General features: G+C 36.4%; 1 protein-coding gene across 2 annotated transcripts in view; it reads right to left on the minus strand.

Annotated features, from left to right (window-relative positions):
- Nucleotides 1-19,944, minus strand: part of SLF1 (SMC5-SMC6 complex localization factor 1) — a 75,654-nt gene that overhangs the window by 29,819 nt on the left and 25,891 nt on the right. Inside the window, exons 6-12 of one of the 2 annotated variants that reach the window (XM_007978544.3) lie at nt 15,835-15,978; nt 13,873-14,019; nt 12,304-12,453; nt 11,031-11,153; nt 3,733-3,786; nt 2,187-2,345; nt 91-254 (exon numbers count right to left, since the gene is read on the minus strand). In XM_007978544.3, coding sequence (XP_007976735.2) covers nt 91-254; nt 2,187-2,345; nt 3,733-3,786; nt 11,031-11,153; nt 12,304-12,453; nt 13,873-14,019; nt 15,835-15,978 — 941 coding nt within the window. The remainder of the gene's footprint in view (nt 1-90; nt 255-2,186; nt 2,346-3,732; nt 3,787-11,030; nt 11,154-12,303; nt 12,454-13,872; nt 14,020-15,834; nt 15,979-19,944) is intronic. The other variant, XM_037982253.2, reaches the window with a different exon arrangement.

Genomic DNA, 19,944 nt, shown 5'->3' on the forward strand with positions numbered 1-19,944 from the left:
AAGATACTTCTTTCATCAGTATCTTAAAAAAATACTTAGCATAACAACTATTCAATGAAATGTGGCATCGTCAAATGTGAAATTCCTTACCTGATAAGGACTTCTACTAAAGACCATGCTCCTTTCATACAAGTTGGACACTGAAACAACTCTAAATAATATCTTGACATGGCTGGAGACTTCCAAGGAGGATGCAGGTGAAGAAGAGCTGACAATATATGAAAGTATCGACCAGAAAATGTATCTATGTTATCCTATTATTTAAAAATAAACAAACAAATAAAACACTATAGCTAAAAGTAGTTTCACTCGCTAATTCAGTCTAAAACCAAAACAGTAACCCTGGCCTAACTTTCTTTTTTGAGAAGGAGTCTGGCTCTGTCACCCAGGCTGGAGTGCAGTAGCACAATCTTGGATAACTGCAACCTCCGCCTCCCGGGTTCAAGCAATTCTCCTGCCTCAGTCTCCAGAGTAGCTGGGACTACAGGTGCCCACCACCATGCCGGGCTAATTTTTGTATTTTTAGTAAAGATGGGGTTTCACTATGTTGGCCAGACTAGTCTCGAACTCCTGACCTTGTGATCTGCCCGCCTCAGTCTCCCAAAGTGCTGGGATTACAGGTGTAAGCCACCATGCCTGGCCTAACCCTGGCCTAAGTTTCTTGCCAAATATATGTGTTTAGACAAATGAAAGCAGATAGAAGCATGATGTTTAGCTAATTAAATAAAGCAACCGAGCGGTACACTCTATGTATAGCTGATACCTGAATAACAGGTTTTAACTGCGCGGGTCTACTTACACATGAATTTTTTCCAATAAATGTAGCCTACCCTTCACATCCATAGGTTCCACATCTGCAACTAAATACAGTATTCCGTATTTGGGAGGCCTTGGCCTCTCAAAGTGCTGGGATTACAGGCACGAGCCACAGTGCCTGGCCTAGTAAGAAGTTTTAATTTCCTCACCTGTAAAATAAAGACAATTCCTGCCCTTGCTGCTAAATGAGATTATGCAGCTCAAAGAGGATGATATGTATGAATGCATCTTATTAGTTATTGTATTAATTATTTTCTATTGCCTTCAGTAGTGAAGGAAAATTTTTTCCCCAGTAGTAAGGGAAAATTTTACAATTACCTCTAAAAGAAAACCTTTAAAAATATAGTATTCGCAGGATGTAAAACCTTCGTATGTGGAGGGCTGACTTTTCCTATAAGTGCAGGCTCTGAAGAACCAACTGCAGGACTTACGCGCAGATTTCAGTATCCACAAAGGTCCTGAAACCAATATCCTGTGATAGCAAGGGATGACTCTATCTATACACTGGGTAATCCCTTCTATTAACACTACCTTAGATGAAATATTCATTTTCCTTTTCACAATTATAATGAGATTTAAGAGGTCTCAAATGTTACCTGAAAGGAACTAAAGGTAAGAAACTATTCATGCAACATGCTTACTTATCACCAACATAACATACCTGAAAAAGCTGACGCCTGTTATGTTATCAAATTAGCACCTTGGTGAAGGGCATGATTAGAAAGCTATCTTTGAATATTTGCTTCTATTGGTTTACACAGTTTGAATATGCTCCCAGCATGGGCAACACAGCAAGACTCCATCTCTACAAAAAATTTAAAAATTAGCCAGGCATGGTGGCACATGCATAGGCTACCTGGTGCCAGCTACCTGGGAGACTGAAGCACAGGGACTACTTGAGCCTAGGACGTTGAGGCCACAGGATCACACCACTGCAGTCCAGCCTGGGCGACAGAGAGGGACCTTGTCTCTTTTTCTTTTTAAACAAAGAGTATGTTCATTATGTATACTATAAATAAAAATTATAATCGTCAATGTACTAATGGAGTAATTTACCAAATGTAATTCTAGATCACTGTAATCTGAGTTTTATATTTGATACTTTACTGCCGTGAGAAAAATGAGATAACCTTTTTCCCCAAAACAAAATTATCTTAGAAATCCTGAGAAAATAATTAGCTAAAGCACTAAGAGTAGTACCTAGTATATAGCTGGAAAACAGAAGAGTGGTAATAAATGGGTACTGCACTAGTAAAACGAAGAAAAAAAAACACTGAACAGAGAAACTGTAAACATACAAAAAATGAGAAAATGTTCACATTTTAACATTCTTTGAAAAAAAGATTATAAATCCTTAAGGCTGCTCTTACCTGTAGAACATTCTCTAGAAGGGCATGAAGAATGCATACAGGAGGGATATAATGTGCCTGCAAAGTGGAAAGTTCCTCAATTGCTTCTTTAAAAAACTGTCCTTCTATGAGGCTTTCAATTAAATTTAATACACCTCTGGGAAATTCAGCATTTTTAACCTAAGAAAGGAAAGATTATATGATTCAGAGAAAAGAACGATAAAATTTTGCAATCAAATCTTGAATTAGTAAGAAGTTTTTTATTTATTTATTTGAGACGGAGTCTCACTCTGTTACCCAGGCTGGAATGCAGTGGTGCAATCTCGGCTTACTGCAACCTCCGCCTCCCAGGTTCAAGTGATTCTCCTGCCTCAGCTTCCTGAATAGCTGGGCCTACAGATGCGTGCCACCATGCCCAGCTAGTTTTTGTGTTCTTAGTAGAGACGGGGTTACACCATATTGGCCAGGCTGGTCTCGAACTCCTGACCTCAGGTGATCCATTTGCCTCGGCCTCCCTAAGTGCTGGGATTACAGGCGTAAGCCACCGCGCCCGGCCTAGTAACAAATTTTAATTTCCTCATTTGTGAAATGAATATAATTCCTGGCCTTGCTGCTGGATGAGATTATGTAGTGCAAAGAGGATGATATGTATGAATGTGTTTTATTACTTGTTATATTAATTATTTTCTGTTGCCTTCAGTAGTAAGGGAAAATACTGCCTCTAAAATAAAACCTTTAATAGGAATTTGCAGAGTTTGGTTGATAAAAAAGAGAAAGAGCTACAACGACATAGTTCTTTAGTGAAAAATTATTTTCTGGTTTTCTTTTAAATTTAAAAATGAACCCTATTAAAATATCTTTTAAATGTTAAGATATCATCAAGCACAAGCAACATTTGCAAAAAGCGAAAACTGATTGGGAGAATCATAAAATCACTCTGAGGATGTGTATTTATATAACTCTAAGAGCTTCACAAAATACATTCCTGTTGGTCAAACTATTCTTAATAATAAAAGTAACTACTTTGAATAGTTTGAGTCAAAAATACTCTAAAAGACTACACGGAATTAAAAAATCCAGTTTAGAAGAATAAATAAGGAAACAAGGGCCTCAAGCCCCATTCCCTCCCTAATTTAACAATGGACTGGATATATGTATTGTGGGTTTATTTTGTTCTGAAATGAAAGTATGTAAAATAAAGGTATCATGTTCTTTAAATAACAAAATAAATACACTTTTGTAAATATCATACCAAAAAATTTTAATCTAAAAGTAGTCATTATGAAAGTTATGAAACATGAGAACAGGAATGTATATTTCACCTGTCATAAGCACGAGGTGTGTTGCTAATATTTGTGATCACTTTTTACTATTATATGGAAACTGGCGTTTTGACAGAATATTTTTATCATTTCTGATTAGAGAAACTGTATTTCTTTATTTATGCATACAACACATTACTTCTAATTGTGCATACAACACATTACTTTTATTCAAAATAACTAACAATAACAAAACACAAACTTCTTCTTTGCCGCCATCACCAATGCTGTTCCAAGTCCCTTACCTCTACATTGTTCACTGGTTGTTTATCTATTCTAACGCAGTTGTATCTGACAGCCTACAAAAGAGCAACCATATAATTAATACAACATTTTAAGACTGAAAAATACATTTCAGCTTCCCCAAACCTTGGAAAAACATATAAAACAGATCCAGGAACACATTAATAGCTATAATTAATATGATGCTCATATTTACTCAAACTAGCAACTTTTATTATTTTAGGGAACTCTCACAACTATGAACATTTCTCTATTTTCTCCTTCTAAATTACAATAATTAAGTCATATTCACTTTGAAGATCTGAAGAGGTTCATTGTCCTTAGTGTCGTAATTATTAGAAATATAAATGGGGAGAGCATTTTCTACAACGGTACACAGGAGAAAAAAACGTCAGTTACGTTTGCTATATAACCATATGTCAAATCTTGTTTTAAAACACCTATAATTGCATATTTAAAAGATTATCCTGGAAAAATATCTGCAACAAATATAATAAAGAGATAATACCCTGAGGCTAGGCGCTGTGGCTCACAACCTGTAATCCCAGCACTTTGGAAGGCCAAGCTGGACAGATCACCTGAGGTCAGGAGTTTGAGACCAGCCCGGACAACATGGCAAAACCCCGTCTCTATTAAATATACAAAAATTAGCCAGGCGTGGTGCAGGCGCCTGTATTCCCAGCTACTCTCAGGAGGTTAAGGCAGGAGAATTGATTGAACATGGAAAGTGTAGGTTTCAGTGAGCTGAGATTGTGCCACTGCACTCCAGCCTGGGCAACAGAGCAAGAACCTGTCTCAAAAAAAAACCAAAAAACAAAAACCCTGGAAGAAGGGGGCTTCAAAAAGGCTGACTTAGAGGTGCTTGGCACTCAACTCTTCCACAAAGGACTAAAACAGTGAGCAGATAATCACATATTGAATAGGGCATCTAAGAGAGAACATTACAATTCAAAAGTGACAGGGAATCTCTGAGGCAAGCAAACACAGAGAAGCAAAGCAGCTGGCTCAAATGGAACTGGCTGGGAGCCTGGAGAAACTACTCACTACGAATGGGAAAAACAAAAGAGAGATCTACACAGATTCACATTCCCACCAGGAATTCCTGCAATGCTAGCCGCAGGAGAGCCCCTTAGTCCTCACAGGCCCAGAGACTAGTTTAGAAAGCTGCCTAGAGTCCACTCAATGGCATTATTCCCAAGACAGAGTACACGCTGAGTACCACATAATCTGCTGGCACCCAAGAGGCTGCAGCACGGTGCCATTTCGAGAGCCCAGACACTACCAGACTACATTCTGCTCTGGGGCCCAACAGTCCTTGGATATCCACAAGCCAGGAGCCCCACTGATATTCTTGTCCACCCAGAGGGCTGAAGTGTCATGATGCCAGCTGGAGTCAACAATGCAACTAGGTGGCCAGCACTCTTACCTACACAGTGTCCTACATCCTGAGGAGTAGGAGGTGGAGTGCACCAGGGAGCCCACCCTGGGGACAAAAGGAACCAAAGAAGGAGCTCCTCAGATCTTGACAGCCACCTGTCTGGGGCCTCTGTCACTGGCAGAAACCCTGTCCCAAAGAGTTTCTGTGTGTTTCAAATCCTGCCCAGCAGCAGCATTGTCATACACTTACTTGCATGTGGCTTCAGGAGGCCTGAGGACTGGTCTACTGGGAGTTGTCCCAAGGCTTAAGGATAGATCCACTCTGCCTGCCACTGGTGCCCACAAGCACCATCTGGAAGCCTGAAGACAGGCCTACCCCACCCACCAACACTGTGTAAATGCACAATACGAGGACGTGGGGATCAGACCGCCTTGTCTGCTGCAGCCAGAGCCTACAGGAACTATTGGGGGGCCTGAAGAGAGGCCTACCCCACTCCGACTACTAGCAATGCCACCAGAGCCCAAGTGCACTGCCAGGGAGAATGGGTATCAACCCATCCCTGTCCAACACTCCTGGTGCCTGTGCACACCATCGAGAGGCCTGATAACAGGACTACCTGGCCCACTGCAACAGGCACTTGAGCACGCTGATATGATGCCTGTGAACAGGCCTGCCTCACTCACCACAGCTGACCCACACCCATCATCAGGGGCCTAGGAACAGGTTAGCCCTGCATGCAGTCTCTGGCAATGCCACCTACACTTGTCATCCAGGAACACGGGGATCAACCCACCCATTCACCAACCAAGTACCCAAATACACCATCTGGGGGCCTAGGACAACCCACTCTGCCAACTGCCACTGCTGATGGGGTCCCAGCACATCATCTGAGAACTTGTGGATCGACCCATCACACCAGCTACCAGGAGCACTTATGCAAACAACTAGGGGGATCAAAGAATGAGCATGTCAAGCTGCTGCTGCTGGTAACCACCCACATGTGCCACTTGGCCTGCTCGGCCTATTTCCACCACTGCTGGCACCCATGTTTGATACTTGGGGGCCCGAGGATTGGCCCACAACCAGTACTGCCATTGCCAACACCATGCACACCACCCAGAGACCTGAGGACCCACTCACCCCACTACTGTCACTGCTGGCACCCAAGCAAGCCACCAGGAGGCACAGGGATTGGCCTACCCAGACCTGCGATGACTGGTGTCCATGTATATTGCCCAGGGACCCAAGAACCAGCATGCACAGCCTGCTGCCACCGCCACTGCTGCCCAAGGACCACCCGCCTGTGTCCACATCCCCAGCAATGCTTCATTATAGCCTCCACTAACAAATGCAGCCTAAGCCACTGACAAACTCAAAGATAACACTGTGGATGACTACAGATGAAGAAATCATATGGAGACTACACCAATGTGCTCACATCTGGCAAAACTAAAGCACTCGATCCAAACTACACTATAGATACAACTATAGAAAAAAGTCTTTCCCTATGAAAACCAATTCACAAAATTTGAAGTGACCGTTACACCAGATACACAAATAGCAACATAACTACACAAGAAAGGTGAAAAAGCAAGAAAACATGGCACCTGTAAAGGAACACAGTAATTCTCCAGCAACAGATTCCACCAAAAAGGAAACCAATAAAATTCCTGAAAAAAAATTAAAATGATATTTAAAAAAACTCAGTGAGATACAAAAGAACACAGATGAACAACACAAAGTAAGCAGGAAGATAATTCATGATCTCAATGAGAAATTCAACAAAGAGATAATCATAGAAAATAATCAAATAGAAATCATGGAACTTAAGAATTCAATGAACGAAATAAAAAATATAACAGAGAACTTCAGCAATAGACTAGATAAACCAAAAGAAACTATTTCTAAACATGAAGACAGGTCTTTAAAATAACAGACAAAAAGAAAAAAAGCCTAAATGACATATGGGAAACCATAAAGTAAAGAAATATTCCAATTTTGAGAGTTCCAGATGGAGAAGTGATGGGCAAAGGCATAGAAAACCTATTTTAAAAACAATAGCTGAAAATGTCCCAAGTGTTGTAAGAGCTATTTCCAAATAGATTCAATCCTCAAAGGTCTCCAAGGCACATTACAGTCAAACTATCAAGTCAAAGACAAAGAAAGAATCCTAAAAACATCAAGAGAAAAAGCATAAAGTCACATATAAGGAAATCCCAATCAGGGTGACAACAGATTTCTCAGCAGAAGCCTTATAAGCCAGGAAAGAATAACATGACACGTTCATAGTATTGAAAGGAAAAAAACCGAAAACAACAACAACAACAAACCCAACTCAACAGGCAAGAATATTATACCCAGAAAACCTATCCTTCAAAAATAATGGAGAAATAAAGTCTTTCCCGGACAAGCAAAAACAGAGAATTCATTACTAACAGACCAACCACACAAGAAATGTTTAAACAAGTTCTACAATTGAAAGCAAACAGATGATATCTACCATCATGAAAACACAAGAAAGTATGAAACTCACTGTAAAGCAAAAATACAAATAAGAGCCAAATGTTAACAATACAAAAAAACCACCCAACTGCAATGATAAACAATAAAAGAAGAAATGAAAAAAGGACTTACAAAACACAAAACAATTAACAAAATAACAGGAGTAAGTCCTCACCCATAATAACCTTGAATGTAGATGGATTAAAATCTCCACATAGAAGATATAGACTGGCTGACTGGCTACATATATTAAAAAAGCAGTGTGTTGCCTATAAGAAACTCTCTCCACCTGTTAAAACACATAAAGACGGAAAGTGAAGAAGAACGGAAAAAGATATTCCACAAGAATGGAAACCAATGCGAGCAGGAGTAGCTATACTTACATCAGAAAAAGCTTTCTAAGTTAAAAACTGTAAAAAGAGATAAAGAAGGTCATTACATACTGATAAAAAGATCAATTCCGCAAGAGGATATAACACTTCTAAATATCTATGCACCCAACTTGGGTGCACCCAGATATATAAGGCAAATATTACTAGATTTAGAGGGAGACAGAGACTTCAACACAGTAACAGTTGGGGCTCTACTACCCCATTCTAAGCATTGGACAGATTATTGAAACAGAAAATCAAAAAACAAACATTGGATTTAAACTGCACTTTACAACAAATGAACCTAACAGACATTTAAAGAACATTTTATCTAACAGCTGTGGAATACACATTCTTCTCATTAGTATATGGGACATTCTTCAGGGTAGACATTAGGCCATAGAACAAGTCTCAAAAAATTTGAAAAGATTTGAAGTCATATCAAGTATCTTTCTCAGGCAACAATGGAATAAAACTAAAAATCAGTAAGAGAAACTTTGGAAACTGTACAAATACATGTAAATAAAATCACACGTTCCTAAATGACCACTGGGTCAATGAAGTAATTGAGAAGGAAATAAAACATTTCTTACAATAAATAAAAATGGAAACACAACATACCAAAACCTATAGAATACAGCAAAAGCAGTGCTAAAAGGGACATTTACAGAAAAAATGCCTGTATCTAAAAAGTAGAAAGATTTCAAATAATCAACCTAACAACGCACCTCAAGGAACAAGAACAGCAAGAACAAACCAAACCCCAAATTAGCAGAAGGAAATAATAAAGATCTATTATTATTTAGAGTAATTATAAATTAACAAATATTTATTAAAGATATATAACGTAATAAATTTTAATAAATAATAAAGAGTAGAATGAAACAAAATAGACTTAAAAATACAAAGGATCAATGAAACAAGTTAATTTTTTGAAAAGATAAACAGAATCAATAAGTCATTAGTAAGACTAACAAAGAAAAAAAAGAAAAAAAACCCAAATAAATAAAATCAGAAGTGAAAAAGGACACATTACAATTGATATCAAAGAAACACAAAAGAATATTAGAGACCATTATGAACTATACACTAACAAATCAGAAAACTTAGGGGAAATAGATAAATTCCTAGACACATAAAACCTACCAAGAGTGAATCAGGAAGAAACAGAAAACCTGAACAGACCAATGAGTAATGAGATTTAATCAGTAATAAAACTCTCCCAACAACAAAAAAAAGCCCAGGACCAAAAGACTTTATTGCTGAACTCAACCAAATGTACAAAGAACTATCAACAGAAATTTTCAAACTGTTTCAGAAAATTGAAGGGTAGGGAATTCTTCCTAACTTATTCTACAAGGACACCATTATCCTGATACCAAAACCGACGAAGACACAACACAAAAAGAAAACTACAGGGCAATACCCCAGAGAAACGCAGATGCAAAAATCCTTAACAAAATATTAGCAAACGAAATCTAACAACACAGCAAAAAGACAATACACTATAATCAAGTGATATTTATCCCAAGGATGCAAGGATGGTTCAACGTATACAAATAAGTAAATTAATAAAGACAAAATGAAGGACAAAAACTATTTGATCATTTCAATATATGCAAAAAAGCATTTAATAAAATTTCTTCAACATCCCTTCATGATGAAAACTCTCAACCAACTAGGCATAGAAGTACTTCAACATAACAAAGGTCATACCTGACAAACCCATAGCTACCTTCTGTGAAATGGGAAAAACATGAAAGCCATTCCCCTAAGAACTGAAACCAGAAAAGAATGCCTACTTTTGCCACTTTTATTCAACATAATAACTGAAAGTCATCCTCACCAGAGAAATCAGGCAAGGAAAAGAAAGAAAAGGCATCCAAATTGAAAAAGAAGTAAAATTGTCCCTCTCTGGAGACGACATGATCTTATACGTAGAAAAACATGAAGACTTGAAAAAAAAAATCACTTAAAACTGATAAATGAATTCAGTAAAGCTGTGAGATAAAAAGTTAACATTCAAAAATCAGTAGCATTTCTATATGCCAATAATGAACTAGGTATAAGTGAATCACGAAAGCAATCCCATTTACAAGAGCTCTAAAAATTATACAATACCTAGGAATATATTTAACCAAGGAGGTGAAAGATCTCTATACGGAAAAAACTACAAAACACTGATAAAAGAAATTGACATGCACATAAACAAATGGAAAGACATTCCATATTCATGAGTTTGAAGAATTAATATGGTTAAAATAACCACACTGCTCAAAGTAATCTACAAATTTAATGCAATCCCTATCAAAATATCAATGACATTCTTCTGTGAAACAGCAAAAACAATCCTAAAATTTGTAAACAACCACAAAAGACCCTAAATACCCAAAGCAATGCTGAGCAAGAAGGACCCTAAATATCCAAAGCAATGCTGAGCTGGAGGCACACACTACCTGACTTCAAAGTACACCACAAAGTTATAGTAACCCAAACAGCCTGGTACTGGTATAAAAACAGACATCTAGACCAGTGAAGAACAGAGAATCCAAAAATAAATCCACATATTTAAAGCAAACTGATTTTGGACAAGGTGCCAAGAACTTTCACAGGGGAAAGGACAGTCTTCAATAAATGATGCTGGGAAAATCAGATTATCATAAGCAGAATGAAAACTAGACTGTTATCTCTTCACCATATACAAAAATCAACTCAAAATGAATTAAAGACTTCCAGGTAAAACCTGAAACTATAAATGTACTAGAAGAAAACATAGGGGAAACACTTCAGAGCATTGGTCTAGGCAAAGATTTTACAGCCAAGACTTCAAACACATGACTTATCTGTGACATTATTGAGGTATATATAGCACATAATTCAGCCTGTTTACTAAATGCCCAAATACATTACTGTATAATAGACTAGTAAACTAAGAAAATCATTTTAAGACATATTAAACATACTAATGAATCATATGTATATATGTATATATTTTGAATACACTACAGGACAGGATGTTATACAAAATTTTTCATGTGCCAAGTTTTACCTGAGCTCTATATATGTGCTTCCTTAAGGCATTTTTTATTTCAACAACATCCACATCTGTCTTGATAGCCATGGCTTTTGATTCTTTGGCATACTCAGCAAAAATAGAATTCTTCATTTCTTTCTACATACAGCAAAGTAAAATGACTTTAGAAAATGTACTAAAGACAGTGTCAACATAGATATCACAAAGGACAATATAAGAGGAAAACATTCATACCTTGTTAACAACAAAGATCCTCGCAATCATATATCAGGATTACACAGTGAAAGAAAAAGCTCAAAAAGCAAACATTTCAATTTGTAAAGAATTAACTGATATTTACATATGTACTTTCTTAAGGTACTTTTCACTTTATCCTGCTCCAAATCGTTCCTGGAACTGCTTTTTTGTTGTTGCCATGGTCATACAAAACAAAATTCATTACTTATTTAACTTTATAATTTTCCCGAAATTCTTCTGAATATATGCATATATACATTACATGGCATTTATTTATGTATTTAGGTATTTATTTTTGAGATGGGGTCTTACTCTTGTCACCCAGGCTGGAGTGCAGTGGTACAATCTTGGCTCACTGCAACCTCTGCCTCCGAGGCTCAAGTGATCCTCCCACCTCACCCTCCCAAGGACCTGGGACCACAGGCACCCACTACCATGCCAGCTAATTTTTTGTATTTTTGGTAGAGATGGGGTTTCACCATGTTGCCCAGTCTGCTCTCAAACTCCAGAGCTCAAGTAATCTGCCCCGTCGGCCTCCCAGAGCGCTAGGACTACAGGTGTGAGCCACCACATCCAGCCCAGGGTATGGTTTAGATTGTTAAAAAAAAGTCATACTCTAGAGAAAATTTACCCAAGATGTATTCAATTTTACAAACAAGATATCTCATTTAAAATGGTCTATTATACAAAAGAAAGAGCAAAACAAAAAATAAAATTTACATTGGAAAGTATTACCCAAATATACACACATGTAGTTTTAAAGATTTTTTCATTTTAAGAAATAGTCTTCTCCAGTTTCTTTTTCTTATTCATTACATTCAGGCAAAACAAAATTCACTGAATACCTTGATTATTAACTCAGATTTCTTTGTATATGCATGTATAAATACATTTACTGTGGACCAAAGTTAACTGGGATATTAACTATGAATATTACATCAGACTGACTTAAGATTTTTTCTTAAAACATGTAGTATTACATATCTTGATTATATTAGAGAACAGCCAAAAAATAAAAAACAAAGCTGTAGCTTAGCTTACAAAGCTTTACCTGATCTCTATTATATATGTGCCTTCTTAAGGTACTTTTAATTTTTTCATGTTCAACGTCTTTCTTGCAATTGCTTTCTTTTTCTTTCTTGCGTTTTCTCCTCAAAGTATAACTCCTTTGAACATCTTCATCTTTTTTCTTAATTTCCTTCTACATGTATTTAGACCACAATTAAATCTCAAAATCAATGACATATGTTACAAAATCCAAATAAACTCACAAGTGACCTTCACACAAGTATACCACATTAAAAAATAAAGAAGTACGGCCGGGCACGGTGGCTCACGCCTGTAATCCCAGCACTCTGGGAAGCCAAGGCGGGCGGATCACCTGAGGTCGGGAGTTAGAGACCAGCCTGACCAACATGGAGAAACCCCGTTTCTACTAAAAATACAAAATTAGCCAAGGGTGGTGGCATATGCCTGTAATCCCAGCTACTCGGAAGGCTGAGGCAGAATCCCTTGAACCTGGAAGGTGCGGGCTGTGGTAAGCTGAGATTGAACCATTGCACTCCAGCCTGAGCAATTAGAGTGAAACTCCATCTCAAAAAAATAAAAATAAAAATAAAAATAAAGAAGTATGTACAACAGAATCTCATCCATTGATGGAGTAGGTGTACATTAGTAAAATATTTTGAAAAAAGTTGGACACTGCCCAGTACAGTTGAACATATACAGTCCTTATGACCCAGCAACTCCATTCCTAGGAATATACCAACTAAGCTAGAGAAATTACTAAACATGTATCCCAAGAGGTATACAAAATAATGTTCACATTATTCATAGCAGAATTGTTCATAATTGCAAAAACTTATCAAACACATAAACCAATAAAAAGAAGCCCAAAGGCTTATCAACAGTAAAATGCATAAAAGATGTAATTGTGGCACAAACAGCAAAATTTTATATACACCAGCAAAAGAATTCTATAATAACAAACTATAAAATGTTCATGAATAGACAAAGCTAAACCATATAGAGTTAGAGATACAACACAGCTGTTAAAATTATAATGAAAAATAAGAAAAGAATGAACACAAATTCTAAGACAAGGATTACTTCTAGGTAAGAGGAAGAAAGGGGATGTATCAGAAAATGATACAGCAGGTTGGGCGCAGTGGTTCACGCCTGTAATCCAAGCATTTTGGGAGGCCGAGGCAGGCGGATTACAAGGTCAAGAGTTCAAGACCATCCTGGCCAACATGGTGAAACCCCGTCTCTACTAAAAAAATTACAAAAATTAGCCAGGTGTGGGAGCGTGCACCTGTAGTCCCAGCTACGCGGGAGGCTGAGGCAGGAGAATTGCTTGAACCCATGAGGCAGAGGTTGCAGTGAGCTGAGATTGTGCCACCGCACTCCAGCATGGCGACAGAGCAAGACTCCATCTCAAAAAAAGAAAAAAGAAAATGATATAGCAGGTCTTAGAAAACTGATAATGCTCTATTTCTTAATCTAGCTATTGGATACAATAACTCATTTTTACACATTTTTTAAAAGCTGAAGAAAACTGTTCTATAAACACTATATATATTAAAAATAAATAAATTATTTTTAATTTAGAAAGTTGTACCTGATTTTCATATGTATGACTTCCAAAGGTATTTCTCATTTTAACAAATTTCAAATCTTTACTGGAACCACTGAATTTTTCTTTTTTGTGATGTTCACTCAAAATAGAACCAACATTAACATCTTCATCATGATTTTGCATTTCTTTCTGCATGTTTGTAAAAGCAATTTAGTTAAGACTGTGGATTAAATATAGCCTTAACGCAATCAACACAAGTCACAAAAGAAAAACCCATCCAGGAAAGTAGGTTTTGTAAAATATACATACAAGGTTAAATATAGTAAAGAGCCCTCTGAATTATGTAAGATAAAGCAGAACATAATTGTTTTCAGTTCATAAAGCTTTATAGTACACATATATGCTGCAGTTTACCTATGTGCTTAACTCAGATTAAGAAGTATTAAAAATCATGTTGTTTAATCATTATACCAAATAGCTATTTTGAAAAAAGGATATTTCTACTTGAATTTTACATACATAATTTGAGTCCTAAAAAGAACTCAAGAAGACATATATACAGTCATGCACTGCTTAACGATGGGGATATGTTTTAAGAAGTACATCGTTAGGTGATTTCATCACTGTGCGAACATCAGAGTCTACCTACACAAACCTAGATAGTATAGTCTACTACACACCTAGTCTATATGGTATGGCCTATTGCTCTTAAGTTATAAATCTTTACGACATGTTACAGTATTAAATGCTATAAGCAATTGCAACACAATGCTGAGTATTAGTGTATCTAAACATAGAAAGAGTAAGTAAAAATATGGTATTATAATCTTATGGGATCACTGTCATATATGGGGTCCGTTGTTGACCAAAACATCACTATGTGTACATGACTGTAGATGTATTTTAATAATTTTCATTTATCTTAAATGTCTATTTTATTTTTTTGCCATGTTTATTCAAAACTAAATTTATTTTAATAACTCCATCATCATTTTACATTCCTCTCTATATGTAAAAATGTTATATACTGTGGTTTACAATGCATATTTCACAACAGGCACATCAACTCAAAAAAGCTTCTCATTAAAACATGCACATATAGTAAATTACAAGAAGTAGTCAGAAGTCACATAAATATCAATATACACTGGAAAAGTCAGAAAAAAATGCAAAAATATTTTAAGTTTGGAAAGTTTTAGCAAATCTTGCCATATCCAATTTCTTAAGGAACTATGCAATTTTAAAAGTTCCAAATTATTCCTAGAATTACCTTTCAAAACTACTTGACAGATATGGTAAAAACAATTTATTTTGAATTTCTTCCTAGTTATACATAAAACTTTTAGTTTAGACTAATAATTATCAAGTTAATAATTTGATAAATTAACCAAATAGTTTCATATTGTGTTCATAAAACACAATATGAAACTGAACATAACTGAACATTAGCTCTTCTAGAGCAGAACTAATAATGTCCTTTTTGTGGTTGCTACTGCTTTTTGAAAAGTTGTACTTGACAGCCACCATATATGCTTTCTTGAGGTACTTTTCATTGCTCCAAGTTCAAAGTCCTTCCTGTTTTATTGTTTTACAAGTTAATCAAACTAGAATTCATTTGTATATTTTTAAATTTTGTTCTATATAAATACTTGAATTTACATGAATTATAAATATATATTGTGCTCTCAGGTAAGAAAAATGCTTTATAAGACACACATGTTACCTAAACATACAGTTTTTAAGTAATTACCATGTGTTGAGAACACACTATATATAAGGAACTCTGTATATTTCTAGACGCATACAAACATTACTTCATCAACAAGAGTTCCAAAGCAGAGACATAGGACAATTTCCTAACATGGTCAAGTCATGGACTATCAACACATGGTTCAAACGCCAGCCTTCTGATTCCAAAATCTGCTTTTTTCCACCATACTTTGCCTCTCAAACAATTCTGCAAGAAACATCAGCAATGTATGTTTTCCAGCCTATAAAGTTTACCTGGGTTCTATACATGGTCTCTTTTAAGGCACCTTTCATTTCAAGAAATCCTGCATCTTTCCTGAAATCTTTGTTTTTTTCTTCATTGCTATGTTCAGTCCAAAGAGAACTGGTTTGGGAATCTTCATCATTCTGAATTTCTTTCTGTATGTATGTAAAAATGGTTTAGGCAATTATCCAAGTGTATTTTCAATACTATGTACATTTTATGGTTTTCAGCCTTAACTATAATTACATAATACTTTGTTAGTTAAACAAGTAGGTAAAATGCACCCTCTTAAATAAAGTATATTAAACACTGATAAAAATCTTTCAGGCAAAAAATTCTTAGAGCAAAGGTCCTGAATAACAAAGTGATTTCTGCATATCTCAAGAAAAGGTAATGCTTTGTTGATCTACTAACAAGTCATTTTTATGAACAACCAAGAACAAAAATATTTTATGTAGTCCCTGTTCAAGCTAAAGTTACAATCTAGATTTTACAAATCATCAATTATAGATAGACTTTTTCTTGGATTATTTTTCAGTTTTTTACTGGTAAGACTTCTCACTTGCAAGTATACCCCACACAGAGAGGAAACGGTTACACAATACTTTTACTTGAACAGCAATGAACAACAATTATCTTAACATAGCTCTATATCAAACAACTAAATTTCTCTTGTCAAGGAACCCAAACTGAATTTATAAATTAACTTAAAATAATTACTTTAAAATTTATTGCATATATACTTATACATATAATTCTGTAAGTTTAGTAATATAAACACCTGGGAGTAAAAGCGAGTTCAAGACAGTTCCCAAAATGTACTTATGAGAGGCTGTTCAGGCTAAGCGTGGTGGCTCATGCCTGTAATCCCAGCACTTTGGGAGGCTGAGGCGGATGGATCACGAGGTCAGAAGATCAAGACCACCCTACCCAACATGGTGAAACCCTGTCTCTACTAAAAATAGAAAAATTAGCCAGCCATGGTGGCGCGTGCCTGTAGTCCCAGCTACTAGGGAGGCTGAGGCAGGAGAATGGCTTGAACCCAGGAAGTGGAGGTTGCAATGAGCCAAGATCATGCTTGAACCTGGGAGGTGCAGGCTGCAGTGAGCCGAGATCACACCACTGCACTCCAGCCTGGGTGACAGAGCGAGACTCCGTCTAAAAAAAAAAAGAAAGGCTGTTTTCAGAGATTCATAATCTCTACCCAAAGAGACTGAAGAATCACAGTCTTCCTAGGGAACAATTATAAAAAACCTAAAATGTGTTAAGATCTATAATGTGATCTTTAGTTCCCTCTCACTCACACTTGGCTTCCTATGTTAAAATGAGGGCTGTCCTTCTAGCAGGCTGCAATCCTGAAACCACAGAAGAATCCCTGAGAATAGCTGATTGAATTTCTTTTTCAGAAACTCAGAAAGGTGAAATTGAAAAGTAAGAAAAGAAAGACTTTTCTCCCTTCCTATTCCTGGGACCAAAGAATTTATCAACAACAATTTCTGTTAAGGGCAACTTGCAGGTGGGGGGAAATGAGTTTCTGGCTTTAAATTTTACATGGTTGGCAATGGGAGGATAAATCCATAGGCTTAGGTCCTCAAAAAGTGTCCAGAATACAGGATGAATTAATCCCATATACATTCTTGTTACGGAGAATGCAAGGGAACATACCACTATCATCAGCAACAAGGCAAGAAATAAACTGTTTCTTAATCCTGAATCTATTTACTCATGTGTCCATTTCAGATGCTACATATGAATCTGTAAATTAGGATGTATGACACTAGTATCCTATGTAAGTTAAGTATTTAAAAATCACAACCTGATACAGAAGGTATAACATTTGAAAGTTTTGAAATTAAATAATCTATTTTCTATATAGCTAAACAAATGATCCACAAATACTTTTCTCTAAGCCACTAATACTTTGTCTAATTGGTGACTCTTATGAAATATAAAGAAATTATTTAACTATAAATATTCATTTTTATTCCTTATAAGTGTCTTAGTGTCAACTTATGTACTAGGCATTGGGTTAGGTGTTTGCCTCCTTTTATAATCTAGTCCAAGACTAGTATATTTTATACAGGATAGTGCTATGCACTAGAGAATAACTAAAAGCCTGCTTAATCAGCTACTTATTCTATCATCTAGGAGTAGGGCAACACAGTTGTGGCAATGAGAGTTGGCTTTTGATTCTGATATTTGACTTAGTTTCCTATCTTTGGCTGGGTGTAATTGGTATGCTCTGGTCTCCAGGTCTTATTCCAATATTCGGCCAAAGCATCTGTCACAAAACTTGAATGAACTGATTAGAGCAGATGCATAAGAAGAGACAGATAAGAAAGGGAGTCCTTTGAGTGCCATTTGGTTCTTAACTTGTATTTATACCCTGATGCTTAAATAGCACTTCATAATCCTATGACTATTTGTTTATAGTATCGATTACAGCATTTATTATTTTTTAACTACCTACAAAGAGACTGGAAACCCAATAATACTCAAAATGGGGAGATGAAAAGGATCTAGGAAAGGACGATTTGAGGAAAGAAGCCTTAAAATTGATTGAGTGGTTGGCTTTAAGTTTCTGCTCTGAAACATGACGGCTGTGGGATCTTGGGCAAGTTACTTACCCTCATTTTACCTCAAAATTTATCCCAAACAGTAAATGGAGTCATAATACATACCACACATGAACATGAGGTTTAAATATGACTAAGCATGTAAAATGCTTAACATACCGCCTGACCCATAATAATCACTCAGTAACTATTACTCAAAGCAGTAATAGTAATAATTCTCACAACCACCAAAGCAATGCAGTATTAGCTTCTATACACAAAGGGAGAAACTAAGGAACACAATACATGACTTTCCTATGGTCACAGTACTACATTATAAATCTGGATCACAAATTAGTTGATCTGGCTCAAAAAGTCTGTGCTGTTTCTGTTATTCCTAATATATTCCCATAAGACTGCTGCAGTTCATTTTTCTTTCTTAAGTAGTCAAGGTAAGTTTTCAGTATTCCTAGGTAGCCTCTCATTTTTATGAAACTTTCCTTGGGCCAAACAATTGAGATATGTTAGCCATTTGTTCCTCTGTATTCCTGTAGCTTGTACAGTTTTACAAATGTGCGATTCATATGAATTGCAAGTAACAGTGTCCACGTTCTTCCTCCATCACTAAATAGTAAGCTTCTCAAAGTGCGATATACGGTCTTATTCATTTTCATATCCCTAGTGCATTGCATAATGCCTGGTACAGCTATGGTCTTCAATAAATATCTATAAAGCTGAAATAAATAGATTTCTAATTCTGGTACTCAGAAGCTTTTCAAAAAGAATAAGAGGGTTAAACAAAACTTTTTTTTTTTAAATGTTACTTTAAAAAAAAGAGGGGGGACAAGGTCTCACTCTGTTGCTCAGTTGCTCAGGCTGGAGTGCAGTGACACAATCATAGTGCTAACTGCAGCCTCAACATCCTGGACTAAAGCAATCCTGCCTCAGCTTTAGAGTAGCTAGAACTATAGGTGTGTGCCACCACACCCAGCAGATTTTTAAAATTTTTTGTAGACATGGAGTCTTGATACGTTACAAACTCCTAACCTCAAGTGATCCTCCTGCCTCAGCCTCCCAAAGTGCCAGGATTACAGAACCACCACACCTGGCTTGTTACTATTAACTCACTCATTTTACATGGCAGCTCTTCTTGGATGACACTTCAAAATCCATCTAATGAGGACTGTAATATGATCTATATCGAAGAAATGAAAGACACTGAAATAAAGTTAACTTTCTAATTTCTCTTCTTCTGTGATCAGAAGTGATCACAATATGTCTTCCTTATTTGGACTGGTTATGAACTCCCAGCTGTTCAATTCAGAACTTATAAAACAATGTATTCTAAAACCAAATATAAGTTGGAGATTATCTGCTATTTTCATTGATATACTACTGCTGTCCCCCACTATTTCAGCAGCCGGATATGAATGTTCTTAGAATACTGCAAAATAAGATTGTAGATAATGCGCAGTATATGTTGCACTTTAAGCATTATTTTCCAAGCAAAAAAGAAAATTAATATATCTTTACTAATCTAGTTAAGAACAACTTTTGTACTGTTCA

Source organism: Chlorocebus sabaeus, chromosome 4, assembly GCF_047675955.1.
Source record: "Chlorocebus sabaeus isolate Y175 chromosome 4, mChlSab1.0.hap1, whole genome shotgun sequence".
Lineage (NCBI taxonomy): Eukaryota > Metazoa > Chordata > Mammalia > Primates > Cercopithecidae > Chlorocebus > Chlorocebus sabaeus.